Source organism: Pongo pygmaeus, chromosome 11, assembly GCF_028885625.2.
Source record: "Pongo pygmaeus isolate AG05252 chromosome 11, NHGRI_mPonPyg2-v2.0_pri, whole genome shotgun sequence".
NCBI classification, from domain to species: Eukaryota; Metazoa; Chordata; class Mammalia; order Primates; family Hominidae; genus Pongo; species Pongo pygmaeus.
The window spans coordinates 95,826,080-95,845,482 of record NC_072384.2 but is presented as its reverse complement, the minus strand read 5'-3'; the positions used below and the strand labels follow the sequence as shown (position 1 = coordinate 95,845,482).

The window sequence follows — 19,403 nt, the reverse complement described above, 5'->3', positions numbered from 1 at the left end:
AATAAAGAAAAAAAAAGCAAAACATGAAATAAAACGTGGATTTACGCCCGTGCTCTCTGGCTCACATATGGTTATTTTTTCAGTTACCTATTTTGAGTTATTGCCACCTGTGCCTGCTGCACAGTTCCCCCACTAAGCCTGAAAATAGAAAGAAAGAAAAAACTTAGAAAACTCACTACCCCATTACTGATAATTCCTCGAGTTAGGATTTTTCTCCCATTCACTTGTTATTATTTACTTTTTAGAATCTGTAAGTAGTTGTTTTTTGTATTTTGTTCAACATTTTTAGATGTAATCAGTGAAGGAGATAGGCTGTAAAAAGCCTAGCCCATCTTGGTTAGAATCAGAAGTCCTTTCCTCTGGTTTTGAAATGCTGCTCATTGGACAAGTATTTTCTGTGCAGGGATAATCTCTTAGAGAATTTCAAGTTTTAGAATTATTTAATTTGTATGGTGTTTGCCCCATGACTTTACTGTTTCTATATCAGTGGATTGTCACATGCAACCTTTATTTGATCTAGGAAAAAAAGAATAAAGAATGAGCACGGACACTTCCTTTAAAGGAATAAACAATTTAGTTGGATGATGCAGCTAAGGAATTATAGAATTACCATAATAGAATATGGCCATTACATGCAAATACCATAAATATAACATGGATGAATTGCTAAAGAAGTTCAGAGAGAAAAGAGATGGAGAGAGGCTTTGTGGACTATATAGCTTTTGAGCTGATGTTCAAACATGAGTAGGACTTAAATGGGAAAAGATGGGGGAGAAGTGCATTTTGGACAAATAAACAGGATGAACATAGGTATTGTGGCTAAAAAATGTGGAAATGATACAAGAGTGAGTAATTCAATTTATTTAGGAAAGCATAAATGCTGTTTAACATTCACGCATAATCCTCCAAACTTAAAAATATATTTCTAAAATGTGACAGAATGAAAACTTTTTATATATTTATGTTTTTATTTCTTTCTAATTTCCCTTCTGTCACTCTCTTTAGAGTGATTTTTCATTAGTTAATTGCATCTAAGATGTTACATTACTCTTTTGATGTCTTTTCTTGCATAATTAATGTCATAGACTGAATTATGCTGCCCCACCAAATTTTTATGTTGAAGCCATGACTCCCACGTGACTGTATTTGGAGATAGGTCTTTTCTTTTTTTTTTAAGACAGGGTCTCACTCTGTCACCCAGGCTGGAGTGCAGTGATGCAGTCCCGGCTCACTGCAAACTCAAGTGATCCTCGCACCTCAGCCTCCCAAGTAGCTGGGACTACAAGTGCCCGCCACCATGCCTAGCTAATTGTTTTTTGTAGAGATGGGGTTTTGCTATGGTACCCATGCTGGTCTCGAGCTCCTGGGCTTAAGTGATCTGTCCACCTCAGCCTCCCAAAGCACTGGGATCACAAGCGTGAGCCACCATGCTGGCCCTGAACATAGGTCCTTTAAAGAGGTAACTAAGGTTAAATGAGGTCATAAGGGGGAGCCCTAATCAAATAGTAATGGTGTCCTTGTAAGAAGAGGGAACAGTACCAGGAACATCTTACATGGAGCAGAGGCCATATAGGACACAGCAAGAAGGTACTGTCTGCAAGTCAAGGAGAGAGGCTCTGCAGAAACCAAACCTGCTGAAACCTTAGTCTTGGACTTTCAGGGTCCAGAACTGTGAGAAAATAAATTCTGTTGTTTAAGCCACTCAGTCAGTGGTATACTGTTATGGCAGCCAGAGTGACACAAGGATAATGCTCACATTGGAGGATAAGAAAACTATTTTCTTTTTTATCTAAGCTACATTTTGTCTGTTTGTTTGTTTGTTTGTTTGTTTTGTTTGAGACAGAGTCTTGCTCTGTTGCGAGGCTGGAGTGCTGTGGTGTGATCTCGGCTCACTGCAACCTCCGGCTCCCTGGTTCAAGCGATTCTCCTGCCTCAGCCTCTTGAGTAGCTGGGATTACATGCATGCACCACCACGCCCAGCTAATTTTTGTATTTTTAGTAGAGACGGAGTTTCCCCATGTTGGCCAGGATGGTCTCAATCTCCTGACCTCATGATCCGCCCACCTCGGCCTCCCACAGTGCTGGGATTACAGGCGTGAGCTACCACACCCGGCCTAAGCTACATGTTTTATACCAGGCTCTAACTAATAACTGATAAAAATATGGTTTCTTTTATTTTGGGGAACAAGTCATCCATTGACGTTCCAATTTCATGTTATGAGAGTGAATTTAATATGTTATCCTGTTATATCCCCCTACCTTTTTTTCTTTTCAATTTTTTTTTTGCCTCAGTCACCTTTTATTTTCTCCTCCTGCTTTTCTAATGACCTAAATGAGTTTGCTGTGCTCACTTTTGTTTTTTGGTTTTTTTTTTACTTAATTTCATTAAAATGTCGTACTTCTCATGCTCTGCTCACTTTTGAAGGGTGTGGCAGTATCTTTAGAAAATTGGCCAGGATTATAACTTGTGTTGATTGAAACTTCTAAGAGAAAGAAAAAGAATAGTGATTTTATTGACAATTACATTTCACACAAGGTGGAAAGCTATGTGGTTGATTATCATATGGTAATTGCAGATACTGATGAACTCATCTGTTCACTACACCCTAGAAAATAAACTGGGTTCCTCCTGGGGTATTGCCCTTGTTCTTATCATAAAGCAAATATGTAATGAACTACATATATGACACTAAATACAGAAGTGTTTGAAACAAAGATTGGGTCAACAATTGTGTTAACACTTAAATGTCCCTGGATATTATGAAGTTCAGATGATATAAAATTATGCTTTTTACCTTTTTGTTAGGCCGTTATTTCTTTAATGGTCTGGATTTTGAGATATAATATTCCAAACCTCTTTCCCTATTGTACAAATGACAGCAGGTGGGAACTAAGGAAGCAAAGTGACTTACCCAAGGTCACATGATTCATTAATGGGAGAGCTTAGTGAAGAACTGGAGTTTCCTTATTTCCAACGCAGTCCTCATGATGGTTGTCACTGTGACATAATTAGCAAGAGCAGCAAATATTTTCAAAAGTGTAATTTAACATTTAGAAATTGTAATTTTCCAAAAAGAGTATAGTAACTTGTGTTAACTTTGCAGGATGGTTTCTGTAGTTCCCATTCAGGTAGCCCACTCAATCTACATGTCTCCGTTTTAAGAACATAGTTTCTCATAAGTTAAAAAGTAAAATATTACAATAAAGGGCAAACTTTTAAAAAGTGACCTGTGATGTGAACATGACTAAATAGTATAGAAACAAATCATGGCTTGACCAGCATCATCTTTTTCCTTCTTTTCAGGAATGCAAGAAGGTGGCCTCTGATGATAGATCCTCAAAGTCAGGCTAATAAATGGATCAAGAACATGGAAAAAGCCAATAGTCTTTATGTGATTAAACTTAGTGAACCTGACTATGTCAGGACTCTGGAAAATTGCATCCAGTTTGGTACTCCTGGTATGTAGTTGAATAACTAAGATACGTTACAGAACTGCCTGGAGAGGGCACAATTAACCCCAAACTGTATAGATTGTTTCAAGCGATCCTCCCACCTCAGCCTATCAAGTAGCTGAGACTACAGGCACACGCCCCCACGCCTGGCTAATTTTTTTATTTTTTGTAGAGATGAGGTTTCGCCATGTTGCCTAGGCTGGTCTCAAACTCCTGGGCTCAAGCAAACTGCCTTCCTTGGCCTCCTAAAGCACTGGGATTAAAGGCATTAGCCACCACGCCTGGCCCAGACTCATCTTAAATGGTGACTTTGTTAACATTTTTCATTATTTAATGATAATTAATCAAATGAGTATTTTAAAGATTACAAACCTCCCAGAAGGTTAGGAGGTTTTCTTTGTCTCAAGATGCATTTGTGATGCTTCCCCTAATTTAACTGTTTTAATTTTTGTCTGTTGTTTCCCTTTAGTTTTCATTATATCTCCAATTCTGCATTTAAAAGGGTCACTTGATATATGCCAATAGTATTTTAACACAACAATAGTTCAGTTATTTATGTATTCCTCTCTCAACTTACCCTATAGAAGTGGCAGAGAGGAGGGCCGGGCGCAGCTCACGCCTGTAATCCCAGCGCTTTGGGAGGCTGAGGCGGGCGGATCACCTGAGGTCAGGAGTTCAAGACCAGCCTGGCCAACATGGTGAAACCCTGTCTCCACTAAAAATATAAACATTAGCCAGGCGTGCTGGCGGGTGCCTGTAATCCCAGCTACTCAGGAGGCTGAGGCAGGAGAATCGCTTGAACCTGGAGGTGGAGGTTGCAGTGAGCCGAGAGAATGCCACTGCACTCCAGCCTGGGTGACAGAGCGAGACTCCATCTCGAAAAAAAATAAAAAATAAAAACAAGAAGTGGCAGAGAGGAGAGTACAGATTTTATGTGCCTGGTTATTATCTGCCATCTAAAAGAGATTATAAACATGACAAAGATTTTTCAATACAGCTCTTCTGTAGATATCACATTTATCGAAACAAAAAACAGAAAACTTGTGATTTGAGTAAATTGGGGTTATTAGTCATGCTTTAAATTCATGTAGCCCATCAAATTTTGACTATTTACATGACCAAATAAAGGTAAGCACTTATGAAACTACAATCTATTTAGCTCCAGGACAGTGCAGCAAGTCTCACTTGTTATTAGACCTAATATAATATGGAAGAATCACAATAAATATTCTAGGTAGTCTTACAGACACCTTATTTGTGCATATTAAGAGGGAGTTAGTCTTCAAATATTAATTATAGTGTTAGGCTCTATTAGAATAAGTGTGAAATGAAGACAGTCTAAGTCTACCTATGAAATTTTGTGTTTATGTAATAGACACATAGACACATGCACACGTGGTATTTCATTCATTTAATTGGTGTTCTTAGCATATAGAATGTGATATAGGAGTTACATAGAAAAGGGGAACATGATCTCTACTATTAAATATTTTGCCTGTTTAACAGTAAGATCAGATATGTGTGTGTGTGTGTGTGTGTGTGTGTGTGTGCATCACTGTAATAAAATTAGAAAGTGGTTATCACTAATTCTTATTGGGATCAGTGTAGTTAATGGGTAGGGGACTGGCCTTGGATTCAGAGTACTTGCCTCTGTCACTCAGTGTTTGCTTCAGTGACCTTCCTGAGACTCAGTTTCCCCATCTATATTTTAACCATATAGTATGAGGAAGAAATAAATTACTGTATGTTGGATACTTACGGCGGTGTCTATTGATCAATTTATGTTTTTTTTTTTCTTTTTATTATTATTATTATTATTATTTTTATAATTATCATTATTATACTTCAGGCTCTATGGTACATGTGTGCAACGTGCAGGTAAGTTACATATGTATACATGTGCCATGCTGGTGTGCTGCACCCAACTCGTCATCTAGCATTAGGTATATCTCCCAATGCTATCCCTCCCCCCTCCCCCCACCCCACAACAGTCCCCGAAGTGTGATGTTCCCCTTCCTGTGTCCATGTGTTCTCATTGTTCAATTCCCACCTATGAGTGAGAATATGCGGTGGTTGGTTTTTTGTTCTTGCGATAGTTTACTGAGAATGATGATTTCCAATTTCATCCATGTCCCTACAAAGGACATGAACTCATCATTTTTTATGGCTGCATAGTATTCCATGGTGTATATGTGCCACATTTTCTTAATCCAGTCTATGATTGTTGGACATTTGGGTTGGTTCCAAGTCTTTGCTATTGTGAATAATGCCGCAATAAACATACGTGTGCATGTGTCTTTATAGCAGCATGATTTATAGTCCTTTGGGTATATACCCAGTAATGGGATGGCTGGGTCAAATGGAATTTCTAGTTCTAGATCCCTGAGGAATCGCCACACTGACTTCCACAAGGGTTGAACTAGTTTACAGTCCCACCAACAGTGTAAAAGTGTTCCTGTTTCTCCACATCCTCTCCAGCACCTGTTGTTTCCTGACTTTTTAATGATTGCCATTCTAACTGGTGTGAGATGGTATCTCATTGTGGTTTTGATTTGCATTTCTCTGATGGCCAGTGATGGTGAGCATTTTTTCATGTGTTTTTTGGCTGCATAAATGTCTTCTTTTGAGAAGTGTCTGTTCATGTTCTTCGCCCACTTTTTGATGGGGTTGTTTGTTTTTTTCTTGTGAATTTGTTGGAGTTCATTGTAGATTCTGTATATGAGCCCTTTGTCAGATGAGTAGGTTGCGAAAATTTTCTCCCATTTTGTAGGTTGCCTGTTCACTCTGATGGTAGTTTCCTTTGCTGTGCAGAAGCTCTTTAGTTTAATTAGATCCCATTTGTCAATTTTGGCTTTTGTTGCCATTGCTTTTGGTGTTTTAGACATGAAGTCCTTGCCCATGCCTATGTCCTGAATGTTAATGCCTAGGTTTTCTTCTAGGGTTTTTATGGTTTTAGGTCTAACATTTAAGTCTTTAATCCATCTTGAATTGATTTTTGTATAAGGTGTAAGGAAGGGATCCAGTTTCAGCTTTCTACATATGGCTAGCCAGTTTTCCCAGCACCATTTATTAAATAGGGAATCCTTTCCCCATTTCTTGTTTTTCTCAGGTTTGTCAAAGGTCAGATAGTTGTAGATATGTGGCATTATCTCTGACGGCTCTGTTCTGTTCCATTGATCTATATCTCTGTTTTGGTACCAGTACCATGCTGTTTTGGTTACTGTAGCCTTGTAGTATAGTTTGAAGTCACGTAGCGTGGTGCCTCCAGCTTTGTTCTTTTGGCTTAGGATTGACTTGGCGATGTGGGCTCTTTTTTGGTTCCATATGAACTTTAAAGTAGTTTTTTCCAATTCTGTGAAGAAAGTCATTGGTAGCTTGATGGGGATGGCATTGAATCTATAAATTACCTTGGGAAGGATGGCCATTTTCACGGTATTGATTCTTCCTACCCATGAGCATGGACTGTTCTTCCATTTGTTTGTATCCTCTTTTATTTCCTTGAGCAGTGGTTTGTAGTTCTCCTTGAAGAGGTCCTTCACATCCCTTGTAAGTTGGATTCCTAGGTATTTTATTCTCTTTGAAGCAGTTGTGAATGGGAGTTCACTCATGATTTGGCTCTCTGTTTGTCTGTTATTGATGTATAAGAATGCTTGTGATTTTTGTACATTGATTTTGTATCCTGAGACTTTGCTGAAGTTGCTTATCAGCTTAAGGAGATTTTGGGCTGAGGCAATGGGGTTTCCTAGATATACTATCATGTCATCTGCAAACAGGGACAATTTGACTTCCTCTTTTCCTAATTGAATACCCTTGATTTCCTTCTCTTGCCTAATTGCCCTGGCCAGAACTTCCAACACTATGTTGAATAGAAGTGGTGAGAGAGGGCATCCCTGTCTTGTGCCAGTTTTCAAAGGGAATGCTTCCAATTTTTGCCCATTCAGTATGATATTGGCTGTGGGTTTGTCATAGGTAGCTCTTATTATTTTGAGATACGTCCCATCAATACCTAATTTATTGAGAGTTTTTAGCATGAAGAGTTGTTGAATTTTGTCAAAGGCCTTTTCTGCATCTATTGAGATAATCATGTGGTTTTTGTCTTTGGTTCTGTTTATATGCTGGATTACATTTATTGATTTGCGTATATTGAACCAGCCTTGCATCCCAGGGATGAAGCCCACTTGATCATGGTGGATAAGCTTTTTGATGTGCTGCTGGATTCGGTTTGCCAGTATTTTATTGAGGATTTTTGCATCAATGTTCATCAAGGATATTGGTCTAAAATTCTCTTTTTTGGTTGTGTCTCTGCCAGGCTTTGGTATCAGGATAATGCTGGCCTCATAAAATGAGTTAGGGAGGATTCCCTCTTTTTCTATTGATTGGAATAGTTTCAGAAGGAATGGTACCAGCTCCTCCTTGTACCTCTGGTAGAATTCGGCTGTGAACCCATCTGGTCCTGGACTTTTTTTGGTTGGTAAGCTATTGATTATTGCCACAATTTCAGCTCCTGTTATTGGTCTATTCAGAGATTCAACTTCTTCCTGGTTTAGTCTTGGGAGGGTGTATGTGTTGAGGAATTTATCCATTTCTTCTAGATTTTCTAGTTTATTTGCGTAGAGGTGTTTGTAATATTCTCTGATGGTAGTTTGTATTTCTGTGGGATCGGTGGTGATATCCCCTTTATCATTTTTTATTGCATCTATTTGATTCTTCTCTCTTTTTTTCTTTATTAATCTTGCTAGCGGTCTATCAATTTTGTTGATCCTTTCAAAAAACCAGCTCCTGGATTCATTGATTTTTTGAAGGGTTTTTTTGTGTCTCTATTTCCTTCAGTTCTGTTCTGATTTTAGTTATTTCTTGCCTTCTGCTAGCTTTTGAATGTGTTTGCTCTTGCTTTTCTAGTTCTTTTAATTGTGATGTTAGGGTGTCAATTTTGGATCTTTCCTGCTTTCTCTTGTGGGCATTTAGTGCTATAAATTTCCCTCTACACACTGCTTTGAATGCATCCCAGAGATTCTGGTATGTTGTGTCTTTGTTCTTGTTGGTTTCAAAGAACATCTTTATTTCTTCCTTCATTTCATTATGTACCCAGTAGTCATTCAGGAGCAGGTTGTTCAGTTTCCACGTAGTTGAGCAGTTTTGAGTGAGATTCTTAATCCTGAGTTCTAGCTTGATTGCACTGTGATCTGAGAGATAGTTTGTTATAATTTCTGTTCTTTTACATTTATTGAGGAGAGCTTTACTTCCAAGTATATGGTCAATTTTGGAATAGGTGTGGTGTGGTGCTGAAAAAAATGTATATTCTGTTGATTTGGGGTAGAGAGTTCTGTAGATGTCTATTAGGTCCGCTTGGTGCAGAGCTGGGTATCCTTGTTGACTTTCTGTCTCGTTGATCTGTCTAATGTTGACAGTGGGGTGTTAAAATCTCCCATTATTAATGTGTGGGAGTCTAAGTCTCTTTGTAGGTCACTCAGGATTTGCTTTATGAATCTGGGTGCTCCTGTATTGGGTGCATATATATTTAGGATAGTTAGCTCTTCTTGTTGAATTAATCCCTTTACCATTATGTAATGGCCTTCTTTGTCTCTTTTGATCTTTGTTTAAAGTCTGTTTTATCAGAGACTAGGATTGCAACCCCTGCCTTTTTTTGTTTTCCATTTGCTTGGTAGATCTTCCTCCATCCTTTTATTTTGAGCCTATGTGTGTCTCTGCACGTGAGATGGGTTTCCTGAATACAGCACACTGATGGGTCTTGAGTCTTTATCCAATTTGCCAGTCTGTGTCTTTTAATTGGAGCATTTAGTCCATTTACATTTAAAGTTAATATTGTTATGTGTGAATCTGATCCTGTCATTATGATGTTAGCTGGTTATTTTGCTCGTTAGTTGATGCAGTCTCTTCCTAGTCTCGATGGTCTTTACATTTCAGTATGATTTTGCAGTGGCTGGTACCGGTTGTGCCTTTCCATGTTTAGCACTTCCTTCAGGAGCTCTTTTAGGGCAGGCCTGGTGGTGACAAAATCTCTCAGCATTTGCCTGTCTGTAAAGTATTTTATTTCTCCTTCTCTTATGAAGCTTAGTTTGGCTGGATATGAAATTCTGGGTTGAAAATTCAGAGTACTTGGATTCAGAGTACTTGCCTCTGTCACTCAGTGTTTGCTTCAGTGACCTTCCTGAGACTCAATTTCCCCATCTATATTTTAACCATATAGTATGAGGAAGAAATAAATTACTGTATGTTGGATACTTACGGCGGTGTCTGTTGATCAATTTATGTTTTTTGTTGAACATTTACTATATGATTTATGTGTATCATATTTTAATATGATATAATAAGAAAGGCACAGATGATGTACTATAGGAATTCAGAGGAATTGGGGAAGACTTCTTGAAGGAACTGGCACCTTAAATACTTTAAGTAGGCTGGACACAGTGGCTCATGCCTGTAATCTCAGCACTTTAGGAGGCTGAGATGGGAGGATTACTTGAACCCAGGAGTTTGAGGCTAACTTGGGCAACATAGTGAGACCCATCTTTACAAAAAATATAAAAATTAGCTGGGCATGATGCTATGTGCCTGTGGTCCCAGCTACTCAGGAGGCTGAGGTGGGAGAATCGCTTAAGCCCAAGAGGTCAAGGCTGCAGTGAGCTATGATAACACCACTGCACTCCAACCTGAGCAACAGAGTGACATCCTGTCTCAAAAAAAAAAAAAAAAAAAAAAAGAAAGAAAAAAACAAAACCCAAAACATAAAGTAATTAAAATTACTTAGGTTAATTTAAATATTCAAATAATTTCCTTGACACAGTAAAAGACAATTAAATGATAATTGAGCATCTACCATATGCTTGACATTCTGGAGATTTCTGTGATGTCAGTCACAAATCTTGATGTTAGAATTCCATAATTTTAGACACAAAAGGGCCATAGAGATTATCAGTTTAGTGTTTTCCGAAGTATGGGTCACAACCATGGGAGAGATAACCAATTTAGTGGGTCATGACCAATATTTTGTTAATAAGATGCAATAGGAAGGAATAGAACATAGTAGGCTGCAAGGCATAGCATAAAGGTAAGCATTATTTCATGAAATTTTTTGTTTAAATTTTATATGCATATATATGTACTTAGTCAATATTTAAAATGTATTTCCTACTTTGAGTTGTGGCCAGAAAAGTTTGAAATCCAGTGGTGATTCCAACCACTTCATTTTATTAACAAGGTAAGTGAGGTATTAGAGAATGCTAATTAAATGGCTTAACCAAGGTAGTTAACTACCCCTTAACTATACTGGTCCCAATAAGGGTTAGTGATGGATGTCCCCTTGCTGTTTATGTGTATATCATATCACCATACTATATGCTAATTAAGCCAGTTAAGAGGAGTGCTGAAACTAGTCCCTAAGTCTTCTTTGTCTGGTGCTTACTGTGTTACACAAGCAAGATTTTCTTTCAGTTGATTTAACCTACTTTTTGGAATAAAATACTTTTTAAATGCTAATGATTATTTACAATGCTTTCTAACGTTAGTCATCAGAGAAGAGTGAAGTTTTAATCTCTTAATGGAAGGAGAGATAGATGGTAGATTCTAAAGCTATTTCTATATTTAACCATCAAGTAAAAGAATTGGCTACTGTTACACATTGACGATATAAAGACTCTTCCATTTAAGGAGTTATCTTTAGATATTGGCCTCTTCAGGGTCAGTGGCTTTTGATCTATTGTCCCTCACAGGCAGCCTGGGTTGAGCAGGCAGAAGGTTTTGCCCGCTTCAGCTGCCTGCTTCAGCTACCTGCCTCTACTTCAACCAGAGCAGGTCTCACTTTTCTTTTTTATATTGCAGTTTATGATAAGATCCTCTTCGAAAAGAAGTATTCTGCTGCTTAAAAAAAAAGTTTGAAAGCCAATGTTCTAGAAAATAAAGGTACATCTGTATTAGCTATGCCAATGGATAAAGTGTGCATAAAATACTAATCATACAAATATTGCTGATAAACCAATTTGTAGAGAAAGTTTAATGACTTTCCATTGAATCTATAAAAAAAAAAATCTTTGTATCAACAGCAGAATTTATCATATCTGAGCCTTCCTTACTTTTCTCATCTCCCAGCACTTTACTTTCTTTCCCGCTTGTATTTAACAAACCAGGGATACAAAACTACTTCCAGTTTAATGTTTCTTTCATTTGCTCATTTATTTGTCCATTCATTCATTTAATTAACATTTATTTTGCAACTACCATGTACCAGGCAGTGTGGTAGGTACTAAAAACAGCATGAATAAGACAGAGTCAGTTTTTACTTTCATGAAGCTTATAGGTTAAAGGGGCAGAAAGAGATTACAGACAAAATGAGGATTTAGAAGATGGGAGTGCAGGGTATTTGGGAGCAGCCAGCATTGAAGCAACATGGCATTGTTTCAATCTCTTAGCTTGTTTTTGCTCTTCCATCCATCTGCTGGATTCCTTTAAATTCCATCCTTTAAGATACAGCTCAAATACCTCTTTTTCTGTGACATCTCAACCCCTGCAATGAAGTACCAACACTGAAACTTTCATGAATTTCCATGATTGCCCTTATTTTATGTGCATAACCATTTGTTTCTCTTCTACAAGCTGCTTAAGGGCACCTGATAGGTGCTGAGTAATTGTTGAGTCTACTTCTGATAAAATATGCTACAGAGTTGAACATAAGTTGTAGAAGAAGATTTTTTTCTATTAATTTGAAGTCTCACATGGGATAATATAGATAATTCATGACTTAAAAATCGCATTATTTAATGTCCTACATGCAAGAGAAATTTGAAAAGAACATTTAATTCTTGTTATGTTTCTGTTGCTAAGGATAACTGTTTTGAGTGAGATGATGATCTGCCTTACTCAAAAATATTAGTGGCTGTGTGCTTGGATTCCTAGTCTTGATTTGCCATAAGCTTTGCAACTACTGTGATGTCTGGCGCTGGAGAATGAGAAATGAGGTTTTAACATAAACCAGCAAAATTGTTCATCTTGATGATAGAAACATGAAGAGAAGTCTGTCTCTTGAATTTGCTCCTATAATTTTAACATGGTATATATTTTGATCTAATTAAAAGTTAAAGGAGTCAAAATAAAATAACGAAATTAAAGAGAGCATTCTGGGTAATTCATGTACCTATACATTTTTTTCTTTTTTTTAAAATTTAAAATGCTTTAAATTTTAAAAAAATTTAAAAATTTCCAGTGAGATGCATAATATAATAAATATTCAGTACTAAGGATATATTTCTTTGAAATCAAGACACTACAAATATCTTTCCTAACAGGATTAAGACTTGATTCTAGCAATAAGACAATAAATTTTCAAAATTGGGGGAAAAGAATCAAGTCTGTAATATTTAAGTTTCATAATGTATATTTTAGCTTCAAAAATGATTTTTACATATATTAATATAGACACTTTTAATTACATTTCAAAACTAGGAAAAATGTTAGGCTGAGTAGGGGATGAAAATATATAGTTACTTTTAGCCAACATTAAATATCAGATTTTATGTAAAAAATTAATATTGATAAATGTTGAGGCAATAAGGGAAACTGAAACGTTATAATCTTCCTTAAACAGAATTTTGGTTCAAAATGATTGAGCAAATTAGATTTTAAAAATATGATCATGTAAAAGTGAAAATGAGAAATTGATATCTGTTATCACTGTTATTGTTTAACATTGTTAGGAAAGTTGTTTTCAATGCAATAAAACAAGAAACAATGAAGGTGCTATAACATTTAAAGGAAGAAACAATTGTTTTAGTAGGGCCAGATATACTGAACAAAAACAAAAAAAGGAGGAAACAAAATTATCATATTTATAAACAATATACCTCATCTAGACAACTAAAGATAATTAACTGAAAGGTATCAGAATTTAAAAATTCAGTGGGATAGATATATTCCAAAAAGAATATTAAATCAGTGACAACTGAGAACCACCTATTTTGGTAGTTATTATAGTCAACCAGTGAATAGAAAGCAAAGCAAAACAAAACAAAATAAAAACCTAGAGTAATTTTAACAATAAAAAGTGAGAAAAAGACAAAACTTTTCAGAAAAACCAGAGAAGGCTTAAGTATGACAGCATTTTTTCTCTGACAGGAAAACTGAAAGTTGTAAGGAGGTAAACTTTCAGAAATAAATGTTTAGAAAATAATACTTAACCTAGAAGAAAAGAGAGTAATGAGCCATAAAACATTCAGAAGAGTAAGTTTGGAATTAACTGGAATAAGCTCTGGAATGAACCCTAATATATGTAAGCTTTTGATGCACTATAAATTAAACCTTATAAACCAACAGAAAAATGATACATCACACCAGCAAGTGGTATTAGGAAAATTGGCTTTGTGGAAAAATATTTTAGGTCACAGCCTCACTTCACACCAAAATATGTTCCAGATGAGTTTAAAAATTAAATACGAAAGAAAAAAAGAGAAGACAAATGCTAAAAGGAAACATAGTCCTTTGATGGGAAAGGACGTCCTAAGCAAATATGCAATGGAAAAAAATATATATATATATATATATGTTATTTTTGAGACGGAGCCTTGCTCTGTCGCCCAGGCTGGAGTGCAGTGTCATGATCTCGGCTCACTGCAAGCTCCGCCTCCTGGGTTCACGCTATTCTCCTGCCTCAGCCTCCCGAGTAGCTGGGACTACAGGCGCCGGCCACCACGCCTGGCTAATTTTTTTGTATTTTTAGTAGAGACAGGGTTTCACCGTGTTAGCCAGGATGGTCTCGATGTCCTGACCTCATGATCTGCCCGCCTCGGCCTCCCAAAATGTTGGGATTACAGGCGTGAGCCACTGTGCCCGGCCTGGAAAAAATATTTGAAAAGAAAAAGTTTCAACCTATGAAACTTATTTGTATCCTAATTTAAGCCATAACACTATAATCTAAATATCTTAAGACAATGGGGAATTATATTTTCTGCCTTGATACTTGACAAAACTGTGAATTATTAATTTTTTAAGATGTATCAATTTTTAAACAGTTCTTATCTTCAAGAGATACTTGCAGCTGAAGTTTTATGATGTCTAGGATTTGTTTATAAATAATCCAGGTTAGATAAGGAATGGATGAAACTAGATTGGCCGAATTTACGAGGCCTAAAGCAGGATGATTGGTAGGTATATCAAGTACCAATTATATACTATTCTCTTTATTTTGAGAAAGGCTTGAAAATTTCTACAACAAAAAGTTAAATTATAAGAAGAAATACAGGCAAATATAAAAACAAGTGGAAGGTCAGGTACAGTGGCTCATTCTTGTAATCCTAGCACTTTGGGAGTCTGAGGTAGGAGGATTGGTTGAGCCCAGGAGTTTGAGACCAGTCTGGGCAACGTAGCAAGACCCCATCTCTGAAAAAAAAAAAAAAATTAGCTGAGCCTGGTGGTCCATGCCTGTAGTTCCACCTATGTGAGGTTGAGGTGGGAGGATTGCCTGAGCCTGGAGGTTGAGGCTACAGTGAACTGTGATCACACCACTGCGCTGCAGCCGGGGAGACACAGCTAGACCCTGTCTCAAAAAATAAAATAAAATAGGCTGGAGGCAGTAGTTCACTGCCTTTGGGATTACAAAATGCTGTAATCCCAGCATTTTGGGAGGCTGAGGTGGGTGGATTGCTTGAGCTCAGGAGTTTAAGAGCAGCCTGGGCAACATGGTGAAGCCCTATCTTTACCAAAAACACAAAAAATTAGCTGAGTGTGATGGTACCCACCTGTAGTCCCAGCTTCCCAGGAGGCTGAGGTGGGAAGATGGCCTGAGCCCAGGAGGTGGAGGTTGCAGTGAGTTGAGATTGTGCCACACTGCACTCCAGCCTGGGCAACAGAGTGAGACCCCATCTCAAATAAATTAATTAAATAAGAACAAGTTGAAAACTGGGGGAAATATTTGCTAAAACAATGTTTAAAAATACAGATAAAGTTTTTAAACTAGCACACGTGGCAATGAGTGCTGGTTGTTCCTGCCATCCACTCACCTTTCTCTTTAGTATCAGCACCCCTGTGTTACATGGGCACATTGCATCCAGGATAAAGAACTGTGTTTTCTAACCTCTGTTGTGGTTATATATGGCCATATGACTATGGTTGGGTTTGGTCAAATTACTGTATTCTGGCCAACAAGATGAGAGTGGAAGTACCATTTGTGACTCCCAGGAAACACCCTTAAAGGATATTTCTTCTTTTTTTTTCTGATGGATGGAATGTGGATGTGGTTTAAAAGGCCATATCGGCCAAAGAGATCAAAGCCATGTGCCAGAAGCTGCAAGATGGGCGGATCTTGGATCCCTCACTATTTAGATACACTGTCCTTTCAGCCTTGAGCTGACTATCTTGGGCTCTCCTGTACATGAGACATAAATTTCTCCTTGTTGTCGTTGCTATTATTTTGGGTTTTCTGACGCTTGTCACTGAACCTAACTGTAAATAATATATCCTACAATGAAAAAATGGTCAAGTATGTTAGTATACAGTTTCCAGAAAAAAATATATAGTTAACCAAAGAACAGCTAAAAACACCCTGCCAAAAATACAAATTTTAACAGTATTTTTTACCTATCAAATAATAAAAGTCACAGATACATTATTGAATGCTGACAGTATGGTATAGTGGTTAAGAGAGCGACAAAGGAGCCAGACAGCCAGGTTCAAGTCCCTGCTTTGCTTTGTCATTTACCAGCTGATTTAACTGAAAAATTTATTTTGATTGCCTGTCCTATTTCATCTGCAAAACATGCTTTTTACAGTTATGAGGATGACGAGGAAATACAATGCCAGCATGGTGTCCAGCATTTGTAAATACAGTGATATTTTGTAAAAATAGGTTTAAAAACAAATGACAAAATGAGTGCTCATTGCAACTCTGAAATCTCTACAGCTTTTCAGGAAAGTAACTTGGAATATAAATAGCTTCTAAAATGTTAATGACTGTTGACCATTAATTCTACTTTTAGGGCTCCAGCCTGATTAAGTAATTAGAGATGAACACAAAGGTTTATTCATAAAGATGTTCACTGTGGCATTATTAATAATAGTATAAAAGTAGAAGCAATCTAAACAATAGAAAATTAACGTATTTAATACATTATGATGCATTCATATTATTTAACCATGAAAAATAATCATTTTATGCAAGTAGAAAATAAAAATGAGTTTAAAAATAATCTGACAGGCTGTTGGCCGAGATCTCAGCAATGGAGCAAATCACCAAGAAGACAATTTTAGGAATTCATTTAGCCAGGAGTAACCTGTGGGAAGGAGAAAATATGTCTGCACTTTCATGGCAATTGAGATCCAAATACCTGTCACCCCAGCACTCTGAGCCCCTTCCTTCCCATCCAGATTGTACACCCATCCTTTGAGAGACTTCTACAAAATGCTATCATCCAAATTTGGCTATGATAGCACCCCAAACACCAAAATGTAAGACGTTAACTCAGCAAAGATATCAATAGCCTTAACAATGTCACTGATCTTTGATCCAGGGATTCCTGTTCTAGAATGCTATCAGAGGAAAATATTCTGAAATGCAGTTTTTTTAATACAGTGTTTGTTATAATATTCAGAGCAAGAAACAATCCAAATATCTAATAATTGAACACTGGTTTAAAAAAGAGAACACTAATATGATACACTATTATGCAGTGATTAAAAGCATGCTTATTAGAGTTTTCAATAACATGGGGAAACATTTATGCTACTAAGTCAAAAAATAATTAGGATGCAAAATTCAGTGTGTTGTTTAGTCTCAACTGTGTGTGGAGAAAGATAAATAACACTAGAGAGATAATAATTTATTCAACAGTTATACTGTATGTAGTTTGTGTCATTTTTCTTTTTTTTTTTTGTTATTTATGTTTGAGACAGGATATTGCTCTGTGGCCCAAGCTGGAGGGCAGTAGCTTGATCATGGCTCACTGCAGCGTTGACCTCCCAGGCTCATACAATCCTCCCAGCTCAGCCTCCCAAGTAGCTGCCACCTGGCTAATTCTTGTGTTTTCTTTGTAGAGACAGGATCTTGCCATGTTGGCTAGGCTGGTCTCGAACTCCTGGACTCAAGCAATCCTCCTGCCTCGTCCTCTCAAAGTGCTGGGATTACAGGCATGAGCCACTGTGCCTGGCCTTTGTGTTATTTTTCTATCAATCTGTATACTGTATGAGTCAATTATTAAAATATTAGGGAGTAGAGAGAGTAAGCAAATCTAATTAGGAGCAGTTTTCCGTTTCTTATTTATACCTTCCTTCCTGTACTTTGCAGATGTTCTACAATAAGCATTTTTAATAATTAAAAATACAGTAACAATTTAAATAACTACAACTGGAAATGCCTTTTCTCTGGTTTCTCAGATGGATAAACTTCACTGCCATAATACCTGGGCACCTAGTGAACCCCAGGCCAGGCAGCATGCACCCAGCAGGACTATGACTCAGGAGAAGGGAAGCAGGCAGGATGACTAGGTAGACCCACCACTTAGGTCCTTCCCACAGAATGTAGCTGTTTTTATGGCATTATTTCTTTATACTTTTCAGAAGACAAAAATAATTTTGTAGGTATCTAGGAACAGAATTCATCTATAAGGCTGAAAGAACTTGGAGGGTTGAATGTTTATAGTCAATATTTAAAATAACATGAAATCTTTTCTGATTTTACTCCAGTGTTGCTAGAAAATGTTGGCGAAGAACTAGATCCTATTTTGGAACCTCTTCTACTAAAACAAACCTTTAAGCAGGGTGGGAGTACATGTATCCGGCTTGGGGACTCCACAATTGAATATGCACCTGACTTCCGCTTCTATATAACTACCAAGTTAAGAAATCCTCATTATCTTCCTGAAACATCAGTAAAGGCCAGTATATAAAATGAATGTTTCTTTGTCAGATGTTGTAATTAGTGACTATATATTCCTCCTGAGTCATAAGAAGAACAAGTCTTCCTAAGAAAAACGGATTTTGCCTTATTTTGGTATTTCCTGAAATTATTGCTATAATAATTTCCAAATATTGCGTTGCTGAGTACATGTAAGTAATAAAGGAAACTTCACCATGCTGTGAAAAAAAGGTCATCAGAATCAAATTTCTACAATTGATATGATTCTTAGATTTTCATTGTTAAAAATAGAAGATATATACCCACATTCTTTCTTTGTAATAAATGATGGTATGCTAATTATTGAAATTGAAATTCAGAAACAGAACTCCATTCTTCTTTCTCAGACTAAGGTTGCTGCTATCTGATTTTATGTAATTACTTAACTGTTTTCAATCACTGTTCTTTTAGAATACTAAAAATTCCTTTAAAGAGTAAATTTAGCTTAAAGTTTTAGTCAGTGAGTAAAATGTCTTGAGATGTTGATCTGCAGCTGAGCTCCTAGGTTTATGGTCTACACCTTGTTCTGTTTTTAGTCCTACTTCTTAGCCTTGGTTGGCATTCATTAAATGTTTGTGGAGTGAGTGAATGAGTGAGTGAAGGATTGCTTTCATTTACAGAGGCAAGCAGAAGAAGACATTAAGAAGCTTATTTAGATTTTGAAAGTTATATAGAGAGGCAAGAGTTATATAGTGAATTCAAATACTTGCCTTTATTGGAAATATTTAAATTAACATAGGCATCTCTCTGCAGAGAGGCAGAGAAAGGATCGAGATGGTGTAATTTATTCCCTCCAAGATGAATAAACATGATCCCTGCTCTCCAGAGGTCTATCTTATAAATAATGTGTATGCAAAGTGACTGAGTTGTGTTACTAGGAAGACACAGTGGAGATGCAATGTGTCCTGGGAGCTCAGAGTTGAGGATATACTTAGGGTGGACATTCAGGGATGTCAGGAAGACTAGGGGAAAATGGAGTGACCCTTGAACTTAATTTTAAAAACAGAATGTTAAAACATGGAAATTCTTGGCTATTTTTAATTAATTAAAATCCAAT

At 37.0% G+C, this 19,403-nt stretch overlaps 1 protein-coding gene across 2 annotated transcripts in view; it reads left to right on the top strand.

Moving 5' to 3' along the window:
- The window catches only part of DNAH7 (dynein axonemal heavy chain 7), a 349,153-nt gene that overhangs the window by 238,965 nt on the left and 90,785 nt on the right, over positions 1-19,403 (top strand). For both annotated transcript variants that reach the window (XM_054477799.2, XM_054477800.2), the window contains exons 48-49: positions 3,305-3,459; positions 18,136-18,326. In XM_054477799.2, the coding sequence (XP_054333774.1) occupies positions 3,305-3,459; positions 18,136-18,326 (346 nt within the window). The remainder of the gene's footprint in view (positions 1-3,304; positions 3,460-18,135; positions 18,327-19,403) is intronic.